The sequence below is a fragment of the Thermobia domestica genome, chromosome 7 (assembly GCF_964235325.1).
Source record: "Thermobia domestica chromosome 7, izTheDome1.hap1.1, whole genome shotgun sequence".
In the NCBI taxonomy this organism is placed as follows: Eukaryota; Metazoa; Arthropoda; class Insecta; order Zygentoma; family Lepismatidae; genus Thermobia; species Thermobia domestica.
The window spans coordinates 201,387,160-201,404,278 of NC_137460.1; the positions used below are offsets into that span (position 1 = coordinate 201,387,160).

The window sequence follows — 17,119 nt, forward strand, 5'->3', positions numbered from 1 at the left end:
TTACATTTAAAACTATCCGTAATTCTATCTACTGCGATATTTACACGAATCTAATGCGCATCAATGATAGGGTAAATTTACACAATAGGTTTGCGAATAAACTATCAAAAACAATGCGCGACCTCTTCAGAAAATATGATTCTACACTTGCACGAACTGAATATAGCGTACGCAGTAAAAGAGAAGTCCTCTTTCAACCTGAACATGTGAACTTTTTCGATGTGTAGTAGACGAAAATTCATTAAGTAACAAAAACTCAGAAAATTAGATCAAACAGAGTGACGAAATTTTATCTACATTTCATGGTCCGTACGCACCGAAAAAGTTATTTCTCTCTGTTCTGATGTTTACTAGTCTTGACGCCACACCGTTCAACGTATCGAGATCACATCCTGAACTTAAAGTTTTCATACAATTCTCCAGGGGTTTGCGAATTTTCTTCTCTTCCCATCCTCCCCCCGCAGAAAATAAAAATAATAGTAAAACTCCCCGCAAAAAATAAAAATAATAGTAAAGGTTTGAGACAAGTCCAGAAAGGATAGTTAATTCTTGGAGGGAAGTGAGGTCACGGGCAATTTTCTCAAGAACGATTCAGGCAATTTTGTCTGTATTTCATAAACAAATGTATCATTAAGAAACTTACATTACAATCTGGTTACTTTTGAGGATGGGTTTTTCCTGGTCGATATTCTCAAAAACGACAAGTAATTTTGTTCGTATTTCATAAATAAATATTCCATCGAGAAACGTATAACCGTAAGTGCACGAGCTTCTGTATATGAGGCATTTTGATACTCGAAGTATGAATTCAATATGATGAGCGGAGGGTTGAAGGATCAGTGGTAGTGTTCACTTGTGGTGATAGAAGCCCTTAGTTCGATTCCGACATGAGTTTGTGGTGGACATCATAATAGTTTTTCTCGTTTTTCCTCACGTTCTCATTCCACCAAAACCACCATGATCAATCACGCTAATAAATCATCCATATCATTTGGTCTAAAAGGCACAGTTGTGGAACATAAAACTGAAAAAATACATTTAATTTTTTTTCAATATCAAGAGTGGGTATTTTAGATGGGAATTTTTTAGGAATTCCAGTGAATTACCACTCGTGACAACAAGTTTTCAGAGTGGAAGCTAACGAGTTGTAAATCTTTCAGATGTATCATGATAGTTTTAGCTTTTAACAGACAAAAAAAAAAAAAAAAAAAAAAAAAAAAAAAAAAAAAAAGGACTGTATTTATGAAATATATTAAAATATATTATTTTCTGTATAGAATTATGAAACTATTCTTGATCTCTCCCTTAAAGGAAGCGTGCTCAATATCTTTTAGAAGTTGAAAGATCTTATCAGTCTCCAGTATTCCAGCGTGCCCTTGATTTCACCGAATAAAATCTCCAATGTGTACAACAACAAAAATCGGTATTGACTATTTAGGAAATAACACATCAGTAATCATGTCTTTTTTTAAAGGTTAACTACGTTTCTACTACAGAACAAACATAAAATACCGTGGAAATCGCATATACTACAACAACAAAACACATTTTCCTATAATCCTGTTCTTTACTTACTGTGAAATTATGAAACCATGCATTTCTATTTCACGAACATACCTTAAATACTGTAATTTTTGTGTATTCATTTATGTACTTACGTTTCGTTTTACTGACAGCAAATATCAATATTGAGCTTAAAACGTACTTTTTTATAATGTCTACATACGAATAAGAAGTGATGCATCTCTTCTCACTGCACAAAAAATGAGCACTCATTGCAACCATACACACACACAGCAGAACTTCTTCCCCGTCCATTCAAGGTCATGACTACACTTCCCCTCTTGCACCAGTGAATTCTCTCTCTGTCGTCTGCTACGGACATCAATGCTTTATATTGATGTAATTACTTGTGCGCCGCCATAAAATGATGTTCATGCCAATTGTTAATTGTTTTACTATTATCTAACAATTGAAAGATGATATTACAGAAAAGTATGTAAATACGCGAAATGTCAACTGTTTGAATTAGCAACTGGACGAAGAAGAGGGGAGAAAGGAAATTGCAGATAATTCTTAACACATTAAGATTTTTTTCATCCAAAGTAATATTAATTGTGTATTTATGTTTTAACAAATGCATGCAATGTTCCTTTTAAAATGTCTTTTGTTCAAAATACATTAACCTAATAGAAAAGTTAAATTAAAAAAAAAAAAAAAAAAAAAAACGAGACGTTTCTGGCCCAATCAGACAATCAATCAATCAAGTATATTTTTTTTTCGAAAGCGTGTACTGAAAGAAGTTATTAAAAAAATAATTGGTTCGGCTTTCATCGACAATGTCATCCTTGTATTTGCCGATGAAGCATATTAATTGGTTCTAACAATGTTCTTACGAATCAGCCCGCTACTCGCTACGCAATACTTTGAATATTCAACTGACGCATATTTTTATAACGTTTCCAAAAGCATCTTTTACGGGTGTTATTAATAACTCAAACTTATGACTATTTCTATAGTGTGTTTGGGAAGCAAAACATGAGGACTAACAGCTCCGATCTCAGCTTCCTAGAAATAGGTAAATTATCAGTGAAGGTCTCCCAAAGAACGAGGGTACTCAAACTCTTCCTAAATGTTCCTTAAACTTTTAACTAAACATTCTTAACAACTAGAAGTTTAAATAGATGCTTCTATAAATCAAATTTCGACGATTTTACCCCATGTTGTGCAGAAATTAAGAAACAAGTATGAGCATTCACGTTGTCTTTCGACATGTATCAGAAATGTACTGCAAAATGTTACTTTTTTTTTTCTTCAAAGTTAATGACATTGAACAGTCATACACTGTGGGTGTCTTGCATTACTACTGTGTTGGGTGATGGTAGTACGTGTGACCAAACGTTAGTGGTGCAAAATAAGGTGTGTGTTTGGTTTTCGAAGACGACAAATTGTAGCTGAGCCACTGCGTGGAACAACTGTCTCCAAGACTGCCAGCGTGTTAGGTGGATCAAAAGTACCAGTGTTCAAGGTGATCAGTCACATACGGCTCATGGCAATAAATTAAAGAAAATGAATACTGGACGGAAACTAAGCCTAGGTGAGATGGATAATCGAACAATGAAGAGGTTTTTTATAAAGAATCATAAGAATTAATGCGGCACAAATCACCACAGAACTCAAGTAACACTTGAAATGATCAGTCCGATTAGGGCTGCACAATCTCAACATCCGAGGCCCGGTTGCGATTTCGACACTTTCGATCACTGCTTCTGACACTTCTGATCACGGTAGCGCGTAAATGGTGCTGTTGAAAACAAAACGACCCACCGATGATTCGAATATAGAAATATGGTTCGATGAGTCATCTTTCTCCTTGTCTGCAACGAGCTGCGTTTGATTATGGCAGACAGCGAAGGCAAATATGATCCAATTACCTACTTCCTACCGTTGAAGATGAGAGGCTTTGAGCTGGTGTAGGCAGCAATTCCATGGTATTCGTCTGTCCTATCTAGGGGTGGACAGTTTCTGAAAACGTAAACCGCGGTTTCGGTTTGCCACTTAAACCAGTTTGGAACGGTTAACCGAAATCGAACCGAACCGAACCATTCTCAAATCGAACCGAACCGTACCGAATCTTTCAGAACTGTCGGTGTCCAAATGGGGCTGAATTTAATCTTTAACTCACTCGTAACATACGACCAGTTAGCAGATTTGTGTATAATAAAAGAATAAAATAGCAAAGAGCCTGAAAGTAGATAAAAATATCACACAACTAGATACCACGTATGCACAAAAAAAAAAAAAAAAAAAAAAAAAAATCCTGGCAGTACAAGTATTTGGAGAAATGATTCCAATAAATTACTTCAAATTAGAAGCATTTCATATGTCAACGGAATATAAAAAAATCACTGGTAGTGATCAGTCTTTGAAAAAGATGAAATTCGTTGGGTTAAGTCCTGACCTGTTAAGCCCCTATTCTACAACTGCTTCAAATTCGAAAATGTTATTATTCCCCTTGTTTACCTTCACTTTTAATATTCCTGCTCAAATAGCAGCTTGCATGTGTGTCTTCATTTCTCTCATTTTTCATACTTTCATTCTCACCGTCGTGATTAACATTATAAGAAAAGCGTGATAACTAACCAGACTCATCATCATCAAAACGCCGAACACACATTTCAGACTTTGACGGTTTCTGATTTTGAAAACGCTCCTACGTACAATATAAGTCAATACTCGGCACCTTGTATATCACATCGTTATTAATAAATCATGTATATAATAACTTTCTGTAAGTAATAAGTAAAAACTGCTTGTGAGTCTTACGGAAACGTTTGGATTGCGACCGTAGCGAGCAAGAAAGTTTTTAACAAATCTATTTCTTTGCAAACCGACAACAATATTGATTTAATAGGGCGCCAATACTTTTACGGGGCACCACATCGTTTACTCATTTTCAACATTTCTTTTTTCTTATTGCTTGTTCGGAGTCTTCTGCTACCAGCCCCTCCCCCCCCCCCCCCGGAGCTACGGCTCTAGGTGTGGTATCTTCTCCGTCATGATGTAGGTTTTGTACATTTGCTAATCGGTACACACAAATATCATTCTCTGACAGAACATTTGCACTAAGTTGCAATCTCGCTATCTTTGATTCTGGACAGTAAACACAATGGTGAAGAAACATCTACCATTTCCGACTTCAATTTCACTTTACTTCATCACCATACGGCCAACGACTGTGATTATGGAGGAGTGCACACGTGAGGAATTGGCAGACATTGATCTGGCATACGGGAATGCGGACGGTAATGGCCGTGTGGCACAACGGCTATACAGACAACAGTTTCCTAATCTTAAAATTCCATACCACGCAACTTTCTCCAGTGTAGATCGAAGATTACAAAAAACAGGATTGCTGGAAGCACACAGGCCCAATGCTGGACGAAACAGAACCGTATGGACTGTGGCTTTTGAGGAGGGAATTATTGCTTGAGATCAGAGAAAACCGTCCACCAGCACACGGGTAGCAGCTGCTGAAATTAACACTCATCATCGGCAGGTTTGGAACATGCCTCACGAAAATCAGATGTACTCTTTCCAAGTTCAAAGGATGCATGCATTACACGCCATCCACGTAGGCGGGAGTTTGTCCAGTGGCTACGCGAACCATGCTAATATATCCCGCTTCATGACTTGTATTCTCTTCACAGATAAAGCTATGTTTTCCCATGATGGAGTGATGAACACACACTCAACATTTGTGGTCTTAAGCAAACCCATATGGAATGTCAACTCGTGCCCATCAGGAATGGTGTTCTGTGAATGTGTGAGCATGAATCGTTGATAATTCTCACATCAGATCGTACCTACTACCACAATGCCTGACCGGGTGGGAGTATCGGATATTTTTGAAAGAGATTCTGCCTGAACTACTAGAGACTGTGCCACTGGGTGTTCATCGAAACATGTAGTTTATGCACAAGGGTGCTCCAGCACATTTGCTGGAAATTGTCGCAACGCATCCTTTCCGAACAAATGGACGGCAGAGAAGGACCTGTATCTTGGCCACCTCGCTCATTCAACTTCACCACTTAATTTCTTTTTCTGGGGTCATATGAAACAACTCATCTACGCGACGCCTGTGCAATCAGAGGAGGATTTGGTTGCTCGAATTATTGCTGCAGCGTGGAGCATTCAGGAAACGCCAGGCATGTTTCAGCGCGTTCGCAGCGTCGGTCCCTTCGCCGCCGCTGTAACCTTTGCACTGAAGTGGAGGGTCTAAACTTTAAACAAATTTTGCAGTGTCTGTTTTGACAACCATCCTCTTTCCATGTAAACAAAGACTCCTCTCTGTACCTTGCTTCCTACAACTAATCTTCTGTATGCAATCCCGTTATACGATTTGGAACCAGAAATATCGGCCCCTGTTACAGTACGTACAAATATCGTGAATGGAAGTAATATTTTGTTTCACATCCGTCAGTTTAGAACATTGAGAAAAAACGTATTGTAGTCGCATTTGTGTGATGTACTGATCGAAATGAATGTGCTAAAAGTGATGTGTATTATTATTATTATTATTATTATTATTATTATTATTATTATTATTATTATTATTACGCGTTCTTTATTTGCCTGTAGTTCTTGTTCAATTACTGTAGTTTTAAAGGTAGATGCGTTCTCAAAAGCGTTGCGACATCATTAATATCAGCAATCGGAATTTCTTTATTTTCTGTTACCTATCGGCTTGTGCCGAACGTATTTTTACATTCTAGTGATGTAAAGTTTCCAGTGAAGTCCTGTACAACGACTTACAAAGAGTGAAAAAGTGGCTTGAGTGGACCGGGATTCGAACCCGGGATCTCTGGCATACCGTGCCGATGCGTTAACCACTACGCCACCCAGACCACTTCCCAGAACAGCCAAACACACTGAATACAGAGAGCACCGACTGCAGGAGTGAGAGAGTGAAAAAGTGGCTGTTCTGGGAAGCGGACTGAGTGGCGTAGTGGTTAACGCATCTGCAAAGTATGCCAGAGGTCCCGGGTTCGAATCCCGTCCAGTCAAGCCACTTTTTCACTCTTTGTAAGTTGTTTAATTCGCACCTACAGAGGATTGTGTTGTGTAAAATAAATCGGCTGTTTCCTCCTTTCATTAATATATCTTGTACAGCGGGGGACACTTCTAAATGGTACAGCCATATGGAGATTTACGGCTAAGATGTACCATTTAGAAGTGTCCCCCGCTGTACAACGACTTTACTAGTACTTTTTGAGGAGGTATGAAATCACACACAGTAATTTTTACTTCATCCGCCATCTTTTATCTGCGTGTATGAGTATTGACGTGCCACGTAGTATTATTTCCAGGCAGTGAATGTCCTTCACATGTTTTTTGTCTACTCAATTTACGTCATAAAATGTCAGGGAATCCCTAACGTCCTTTGGGGAATCCCCTGCGCCGCCATTGCACAAATCTGAAAACTGCAAAATTGGATAGAGCAGGTTAGAATCCTTTGTCGATATGCCGCATCACGTCTACGATCAGTAGTTTGTGCAATAATTAACTCTTAAAGTTTGTTTTCCCAAGCTTTCGGCAGCCTTTAACACGTAAACGACATGCTTTTCGCCCTATGTGTACTGGAACTTTTTTTGTTTGTTTTGCTCTCAGGAATCACCCCTCTGTTTTTGTATAACGAATTTAGCGCCATACTGTGTAACGTCATCAGAAACAATTTGACCACAATAACGCGACAAAAGTAACTGTTCTCAAAAACAGCACAAATTTTCTTGGCTACCTGATAATATTGCAGCACGATATATTCCACGTAAATCATGCCCCCCCCCCCCTAGTCATTTCAAGATGAGTTTAATGTTTCATTCTAAACGTAGCTTCTTCTGGAATAGCATCCACCCTTCAAATAACTGCCCCCCTTCCATGGTATCTCCTAAATCCGCCCATGCCGTAAAGTTGTCTTCCAACTGATAGTAAGAGTTTTATTCCAAAATCCAAAGCATCAGTAAAAGTACCCATACAAGTACTACCGCCCAATTGTTTCAGTAATATCGAAATAATTTTAATCTGAATAAAGTTATACCAAAAAAAATAACATTCAGCCTTATTATAATGTCTGGGTGGATGGTTGCTAATAATGCAAACTGCATTTCTGTCGATTTAAAATATTGAACTGAAACCGAACTAAACAGTCCTCAAAAACGGCCCAACAGTTCTTAAACCGAACCGAACCATTCTACAAACCGAACTGAACAGTTTACAAACCGAACCGGGCTGGTTTGAAGTCCAAAACGATTGATTCGGTTTAAAGTACAAACCGAACCGAAACCGGTTCTTGGAACACCCATAGTCCTATCATTACTTAAAGAAAAAGAAGAAAGAAAGAGAGAAACAAAGAGAAGAAATTACTGCCAGTGATCATGTGGGCATTTTAGGTGATCAGGTGCAACTTACGCTACATCATTCTTAACAGAATGACAATACATAGTCAAACTTATTCAGGCGTAAGTATGTGTGTATTTTTCACAATATAATACATATACATACATATTTCAAGTAGAAATTAAGCACTTAGGTAGGAAGCAAATAGTAAAAGCAACTATAGGACACCAAAAAATAAATAGATAAATAAATAAAATAAAATAAAAATTACGTTTTCTTCAAGATTACACTTTAATTACTCTTTATGGTATTTCTCTGTTCTTGCTTTTACTATTTACTTATTACTTACTTCCCTCTAGAAACTGTATTCACATTGATTGTAAATGTGTTTTGAGTAAATATTTTGTATTGACCGTTGAGAAGTCTGTTTTCTGACTTGACCAAAAAAAGCTCCTAAGATTCTATAACCTTAATGCTAAGTACATATATAAGTTATGTTCACAGCGGTAGGCAGTGCGAAACTAACTCATCATATCACTGAAACATTAAGCTACTTGACATCTTTCTATATGATCCTCATATTGACAATAACATGAAGTTACGTTAGGCGTACGGTTGTACCCTATACCGGCTAAAGAAGATGAGCGATTAATGAAACTGAATGATTATAAATGAACTGACGGAATAAGAACGTAAAAGGAAAGCGGATACGATGTTGTGTACAAGGAACTCCTACGCGTAACATTGACCACAAGACAGAACTGAACATACGATGAAATTACTTCAACTAATATAAAGTATTTAGAGCTATTGAAATATATCAAGAAAACAATTCGCTATTCTGCTATTCCATAACAACCGATGTATCACGAATTCAAGAGTGTACTCTTTTTTTAGGATCATATCACGCGCAAACGAACAAACCTTATGTATATTTTAACTTATTAATGGTAACTCTGTCATGTGCTTCTTAAAATGTACTTCCATATATTTTAAGTATTTCGTGCTATTTTAAAATTTCCTACTTACTTACCTACAATTTAACCTTAAAAGTTAGCTTTAGTAAAAAGACAAATTCTACGCATAAAATTAGTTTTTATGTCAGATATAGTGATCAAGTACAAGATTTAACAACGTTAGTGACATTTAGAGTAAAAACTGTTTCAGTTCTTAACAACGGTAAGAGCTTAGGTTACAAGTTATTAAGACATGACACATGCAAACGCAACAGAGGGATTAAAAGATACCTCTTAGGTAACACTGAAATAATAGCTTGAAGTCAATTTAAAATTGACGACAAATCAACGATTAGAAATATATACATGATTGTATGTATGACAAGAGAATAATAGAAAGCAGTTTCTCCTATAAACCCATCACCAGAAAATGGACACCAGCACAAATATTCATGCCTTATACTTCCTTCACAAATGAATCACAAGCATGCACAAAGGGGAAGGTTAAAGCACCATGAAGGTCTTGTTATATGACAAAAATATTTTCACAACTCACTTTTTGTTGACCAATATATCCCTTTCCGTGGGTGGTGGTGCGGCTGACTGTCTGCTCGGGTCTTCAGGATGTGGACCAATATCCTTTCCCTGCAGCCACAGTTCGTATCGCTCTGGTTGAAAACGTTTAACAAATGTATCCATACTTATCTTTACTGTGTCCTTCCTGCAAAATAACATGAAATGAATCAGTTAATGTAACTGCTAATTTATAAAATTAAGTTGGCTTGCTGTAACTGACACAAGGTCCACTTCAACCTGATTCGACACTAAAATAACATTTGTTTTATTTCTTTAATATCATGATAACAAGGATAGTAAAACAAATATACAAAGGAGAATAGCAATTGATGGACGATATAATCTTTCGTCAAGGGAAGATCTGGGGAACTAAATATAGAAAAACATTCTGAATTTGTAGCAACTGACCTCATGTGATGGCAGAACACTTATAATGATAATGATGACTGCAGTTTCTGTGTTCTTACTAAATAGGGTAATAATATCCACCAAGAAAGTGGAAGTTCCTGCAAGTCAAAACTTTTACAGCTTATTTTATGGTTTTCTATCTGATAGTAATCATATTGTACTCAGAGATTACTGTATTATAATCTTCGTTATTGTTACTCCATTTCTCACTTCCATGAGATACTGGACAGCAATCAATAAAACTATGTTTCTCTTAATCCACTTTAAAACAAACTCATCAGTTTTGCTCCAGTTTCTCTTGAAGAGATACCATCCTTCTCTAACAGCTTTAGAAAACTGTACCGATACTAATCTATTTGATCTAGAGTTACTGACAAAGTAACCATGTGCGGAGGAGCTACGCATTTTTGGTCCCGCATGCATATTAGATTGGCAAAGTTCAGTCATATTCAGATATTCCATAAGCAGATGCAGCTATATTTCACAAATTTTAACAAGAATCGATCTTTCTCTGACAATTATCGCTCTATCTGAATTTTTTCTCTTTATATAAAGATTAATTTTAAAATATTATTATTAATTTAAAAAATACCACTTTGTTATTAGAGTTATAAGCCATACACTGCAAAGCAGAGTAAAAGAGAACATGTACTTACCTGCAAGAACACTGGGTTGCTCTCTTTCCATATTCCACCCACCGTGGACATGCAAAATTGGTTGACTCTGCGCAGTTAAAACCATGATTGAAGCCCGCATGATAACCATATGGGAAGGTGATCATAATTTCTCCCTTCTCTTGAGTTATCTGCAATATTGAAAAGTATTTTAAAATGCATCGAACTGTTTCGACATTATTTAAAGAAGAAATGAAACTTTTTTTTCTATTATACATTAGCCAGATTTCTGGATGCTCTGATCCGATTATTATGCTTGTACTCTTTCCCTGTAACCACACATGCCACTACAAGAAGGTTTTTTTTTTTTTTTTCTTTCTTCAATATCGCATTTTTGAACATCAAATCTCTTGATTTGTTACATTTTAAAGTTGTAAAAATATATTATTGAAAATTTACGTCTTAGTATGACAATTGGTGGTTTTGAAATGTTGTTTGTGCTTTATTATTATTATTATTATTATTATTATTATTATTATTATGTTCTCTAATTCTAATAAACCGGTACCTTCAATTGAAGGATGCCGGATAGAAAGGATGAAATAAATAAAGGCTTGTTTTGGAACATTGCTTTATAACCTTTCTTCATAAAGTGAACTCCACAAAAATTTCCTCTATTAGTTATTACTGTTCTAGTTGTACTCTTTGAAGGGGAAATTCCACACAATTTACCTATATGCAAGTACCGGGTTGCTGCCACAAATCATCAATTTGAATAATAATAATAATAATAATAATAATAATAATAATAATAATAATAATAATAATAATAATAATAATAATAATAATAAATAGCGAGCGAGAGAGAGAGAGAGAAAGAAAGAGAGACTGACTCGATAAACACCCCCCGAAACGCCTCATTATTCCTCATATACTACCAAATAATCTGAGAATTCCTTTCAACAATGACATCGCTGTCTGCACTAATATTATTTAACCCTCGCACTAGCTAGGTATTTTTTGTGACGCAGACATTTTGTACCCAACTTGTTAAGATTAAAGTGTATCTCGCAGAAGAAACAAATTAAAAACCCTCACAAAAATCTACAGGGACTGAAGTGAACAGTACACGGGATAAGACTAAGAGTTATTTATTATAATTCTATCTAGGAGCAATACTTCTAAATGTCAGTCACATCTCCTACCAACTTAAAATAGCTTCGTAGGGGCTGCGGTAGCTCAGTGGTAGAGCGTTCACCTCTGGTGCTTGGGGTCCCGGGTTCGATCCCAGCCCCCGCCAAGTGAGCTTTGTGGAGGACAAACACCGTGTGCGTGGGTTTTCTCGGGGTTCTCCCGTTTCCTCCCACTTTCTTCATTTCACCATTTCATTCATTACTCATCATCACCGCCTCCTTTAGTCTAACCGGCATAACCGTGGGACGTAAAATTCAAAGATTTCATTTCATTTTCATTTTTACAATAACTTCGCATATTTTGGCCCACCAACTTAAAATAACAAATTTATGAGACACACTAACGTTCAATTTGCATCACCGTAAGGTATATGATTTAACTGAACATGTTGATCTTTTTTTTTTTTCTTTTTTTTTTTCAATTTTAAAGAAATGATTGGAAGAATAATTACAGAAAAAAATACTATGGTGGGTAGTAGTGCGACGGTTACTAGTTTAAGCATCAGGCTATTGTTTCTCACTAAATATTCCACCTGTTTCTTACATTTATCTTTAGAATGACCAAATAAACTAGGCAAGCAAGTACGCATACGAAACTGTACTCAAATTCACCCATTCATTGAAACGGGGTGAAAGTATTTTTTTGTGGCGACTTTTATGAATTCCCATTATCACTCAATGTTTTCATTCCTCATACCTGGAAGTGTCATTATACAAATACTAAAGGATGAAAAATGAACTTCATTAAAATTCGTCTGCACTCAAAAGGACAAATGTAAGTGCTTATTCACGTGATGTGCATTGCTCCCCCCGCCCCAAAACAAAGTCCTAAATACGCCATTGTGTTCAGCGTATGTCCTATAGAACTCAAGTAAGTAAATAAATAAATAAAATAGAAAAAGCTCTGAAGTAAGAGGTGATTGTAGTATGATGCTTCTGTCCTACATATAAAGCTGATCGCATTCTCTTCCCTTATACGCGAGAATACGCATTATGTTTCTGTCTTCCAAAATAAAACTTTTATGTCCATTTCTGCCAACCAAAATAAGAATGACAGCGTAATCACAAGAAACATCTTAAAACAATTACCTTATTATACGGAATGGAATACTGTTTCAAAATCTGAGGTGAGATCAGTGTCATTTTATGCCTCAAGAAAGCTTGACATGCTTGGTAGCTTCCTGGGAAAAAGCCATTAGCCAATCGTTCTAAGCGTCTTCCATGCTCTGGAGGTATGGCATACCTGAAGGAAGAAAATACGTTAATTGTTGTTGGATATTAACTACATGTTTTTTCTTAACTTCTTCCATCAATTCTTAGAAACTAGTACGTCTGAAGCCCTCCATCCTTTTGGAATGTGAGTAAAACATTATAACGTGTCAGTGAGTTAAAGGAAAAATCCTTAATTCCAATGAACTTACTATACATGCTTCTAACTGAATTCAATCATCAATGACAAGTGATTGTATATTAATTGTTTATATAAATACAAGCAAAAAATATTTATTAGTACTAGATTTTTTCATGGTTTCTTTGTTAGTTACGTAAGTGTTGAATTATTACAAATATTTTCTCGTGCGAATTTTGAAGATAAATCCACATTTAGTTGTTCATTTATATACATATTTATTTCCTTTCCTCTTTCTAACAAGTTACAAGTTGATTTTTGTGTTTCTCACATTCAGTCGTTCAAAAACTATGGCTTCGTCATCTATGATTCAAATGTCACCATCTCCAAATTATTACTACAAGTAAACTTAAACCTATTACGCAAAAATAGCTTTTTTCTACTAGATAAAAGGTTCAGCATGTTTTATGCCTGAGAGAAAGAAATATGCGAAGAAACATTCGGCCTGCACTAAAAGATGTCACCATAGAACTCTCCCGAAGTTTTAACTTTGAAATCGCTCCAGAAATATTATATACAGTATATCTATTTACTATAATAAATATAGACCTTTCTTAATATACAGCTGCAATGCAATAAAAATATTGGCATACAGCAGGCTTCAAATATACATCGAAAAGTAATAAGTCGTGAAGACATCCAATGGAAACACGGTCTTACGGATCAGAGTAGAGAAAAAGAGCGTAAATAGACTTATTATTTCAAATATTTGGGAAGTTCTTCCTATTAATCCACTAAAGAGATCACACAAAGAACTGCCGTAGTCAAAGCGAGATTTAACAAGAAAAGAGCACTTCTAACTGACAGACTTAATATTGGATGTCATGGATCGGAAGAAATTGGTCAAATGCCATTTATGGAATATTCGATTTATGGTTCAGAGACTTGAATATTACGAAAGTTAGGGGAGAAATACTTAGAGAGCTTCGAAATGTAGTGCTCGAGGAAGATAGAGCCGATAAAATGGACGGAGAAAGTAACGACCGAAAATGTTTAAAACAGGTAGGAGAAAAGAGGACGCTCTTAAGTAGCATCCTCGTAGGAAGGCAACTGGACTGAACATACCTCACGAAGAAATTATCTTCTTCATAATGCCATAAACGAAAAGAGGGAAAGAAACTCTGAAGAGTACCAAAAAAAAAAAAAAAAAAAAAACTAATCGATGATTTAAAAATCAGAAGAAAATACTGGTAGTTAAAAGAAGATCGAGAAATGTGGAAGAAACATTTTCTGACTCGAATCTAAGAGGTGAGGGGAAGAAAATTTGTGTGTTACATAATTCCATTGAAGATTTGCACTTTAATACACATTATTGCTATCGTTTGATTGTATAGTTTAAGAAAGGGCAGTACAAAGAAGATTTGCACTTTAATACACATTATTGCTATCGTTTGATAGTATAGTTTAAGAAAGGGCAGTACAAAGAACTTAATCAAAATTACTGTATCTAACATACAAACCTTATCCCACAACCTGAGCTACACTGTGCGTTCAAACTAGTAAAACATGTAACTACAGGGGGATGGTACAAAAAAATGCTCCAAGAAAAGATAAGGACAACAAACGCTTTTAATATTCTATAGTAAATCTGACTGTGATTATGTACTTCACAATAAACAGTGAACCAAAAGAAATGAGCATTAGCTTTGTATAAGCTAGAATTTACCTTTAACATACTGGCAAGTAACAATAATTTCGCTTGTTCAATGATTACAAAGGCATTTTTTGGTACTTTGTATTAATTCGAATTATTTAGGAATCTCAAAAACAAAATAACGTGATGCCGCTATCCATGAGATTCCTGCTTCGATAATCCTACTTACCAAGTCTTTGGTGCTCCAAAGTGCAAATAGTTTATACTATACAAATCCATGTCTTCCGTATGCCATGCAAACGTAGTCTTCCACATTCCGAAGTACAAGTAAGCAGTATTTACACCATCTATACTGATTCCGTAGTCTTCATTTACATAGTCCAATATTGTGCCTAAATGGTTAATATTCCATTCCTACAAGTAAACGACCAATTACTCGTTTATATTCATTATTCAGAATTAGTTTTATTTTCTAATAAATACATCCATCTATAACAACGGAAACAATTAATTCAATGAAACAAATCTTTTTTAAAGGCAAATATAGATGACCATGAAACCGAACAATATCAATTTTTCAAAGGTTCATTTCGTCAACTTATTTCGTATCTCACAATAACTTAAATTATTTAATTAACCCGTGAAATCTTATTACTTCATGCAGAAAAACCCAGTTAGCTTTCCTAAGCAATTCTAACTTTTGGTGGTACTTTAATGTGTTCTAAACTCGGTAGCTTTCTGCTGTATATACAGGGTGTTACAAAAGTCCAGTGGTTCTCAATCATTATGGACTGACGACATACTTCATTGAATGCCCACGACATCGTGACACACTTGTTTAATTTTTTATTAATAATAATATAAATTATACGAATGTAAGCCTTTAAGTTTCTATAAAGGAGTAATTATGTAGTTCTGGAGATTGTTGCTATCGCTGGCCTATCCTTTAACTCTATCTCAAACTGATTTCAACTAATTATTAAATAATTCATGATTTTTAAATTCTAAAATTTCGCTATACATCCAATGGGGCAGAGCGACTTTGGTATGTCGCGACACATCGGTTAGGAACCACTGTCATAGGGAGTAGTAATTGGTTGCAGATTTAGAATACAGATAACTAAATAAACAGATTATATAGCCACACTACAGCGTCTGTTTTAGGTAGAAGCACTGCCGTAAAAGAAAGAAAGAAAGAAAAAAAAAAAAAGCGAACTGTTTTTCCACGCTATCATACTAACCATGTTATGCTATGCACAAGTTTACATGCTCGTATCGACATCTGCAAGGTTCAAAAGGGACGTTCATTTAAATATTTGTTGCTGTAATGCTTTTTATGTCTAAAACGAAGATAGCTATATTCTACTTATTCAACTATATTTATATGTATTCTAAATCTGCAATTTTTCACTATTCCCTACGAGAACGGACTTCTGGGGAACTATTTTAGTAGCAATCCATACTAATAAAAACATTCTATATACGAATACATTCTGTCTTTTATCATATGATTTATTCTGAAAAGAATATATCCGTGGAATCGAGTACTGGTACATTCGACTTCGTTGTTAGAAGAGGAATGTTCTCTTGGTTTCATGCATGTGGCAATTCTTGATCATTGACAAAACTTGGGAACAATATTCAGAGTTAGTTAGCCAACCTTAGTAGACAACACTAGAAGCTTGCTCGTCTTTATGCCGATCGTATCTTGTTCACAGCAGTGCCATTTTGATTTAAGAGCTCGTTATAGTACAATATATAAGAAATGGCATTCTATTCGAGTTTTACTTGCAAATCAGTGAAATGAACTGCAATAAAAATCTCCTAATGGATAGATTAACCTGATTACAGTTTGTAATCGATATCTGATATTACAATGGCGCCATTGATACTTGTGCTCTCCAAAAAATACTCTACTAATAAATGTTGTAAATTTCATTCATGGCACAAACTGGTAACGCTCCTTCAAATTTTACGTATTTCAAAGGCTAAATAAAGTAAAGTAACATCCACGCATAGGAAACAGAATATTCCATCTTATGAAATACCACTCAGCTCAACGAATAATAATGACCGGAAGGCATTATTAGCAGAAACTGTCTCGGTATACGGCAATACATATATACACATCCTTGGTATTACCACTTCTAACGTTTTTGTTTTACGCCTACCAGATGATCCAGCGAACATTACAGTTCCTTTACTATTAAGCCAAGTAGCAGCTGGTGCTTCATTAAGGCGAAGAGTTGCCGTACTAACACGTCAAACAAGAAAAACCATGCCCGATATAAATGAAAATCTGAAAATTAGGTTTAAAAGAAGGCTTGTTTCTCTCTTGACACTAGTACATCCTTCACATTTAAATTAGCCAGTAACTTTAGAATGTATTTATTTTTTTATTTTTGTATAAACGAATAATATCACGTTTTATAACAAGCTTCGTAATTTTCGGACTAAATCTTACTTGCAGTGCA

The 17,119-nt window shown here is 35.7% G+C and overlaps 1 protein-coding gene across 4 annotated transcripts in view; it reads right to left on the reverse strand.

The window, feature by feature from the left end:
• Positions 1-17,119, reverse strand: part of LOC145690656 (uncharacterized) — a 256,803-nt gene that overhangs the window by 53,928 nt on the left and 185,756 nt on the right. For all 4 annotated transcript variants that reach the window (XR_014132253.1, XM_081765766.1, XM_081765764.1 and 1 more), the window contains 4 exons: positions 14,875-15,059; positions 12,733-12,886; positions 10,493-10,641; positions 9,409-9,573 (listed from right to left, as the gene is read on the reverse strand). Coding sequence is in view for 3 of the 4 variants with exons in the window: in XM_081765766.1 (XP_081621892.1) it covers positions 9,409-9,573; positions 10,493-10,641; positions 12,733-12,886; positions 14,875-15,059 (653 nt within the window). In the remaining variant the exon portion in view is untranslated. The remainder of the gene's footprint in view (positions 1-9,408; positions 9,574-10,492; positions 10,642-12,732; positions 12,887-14,874; positions 15,060-17,119) is intronic.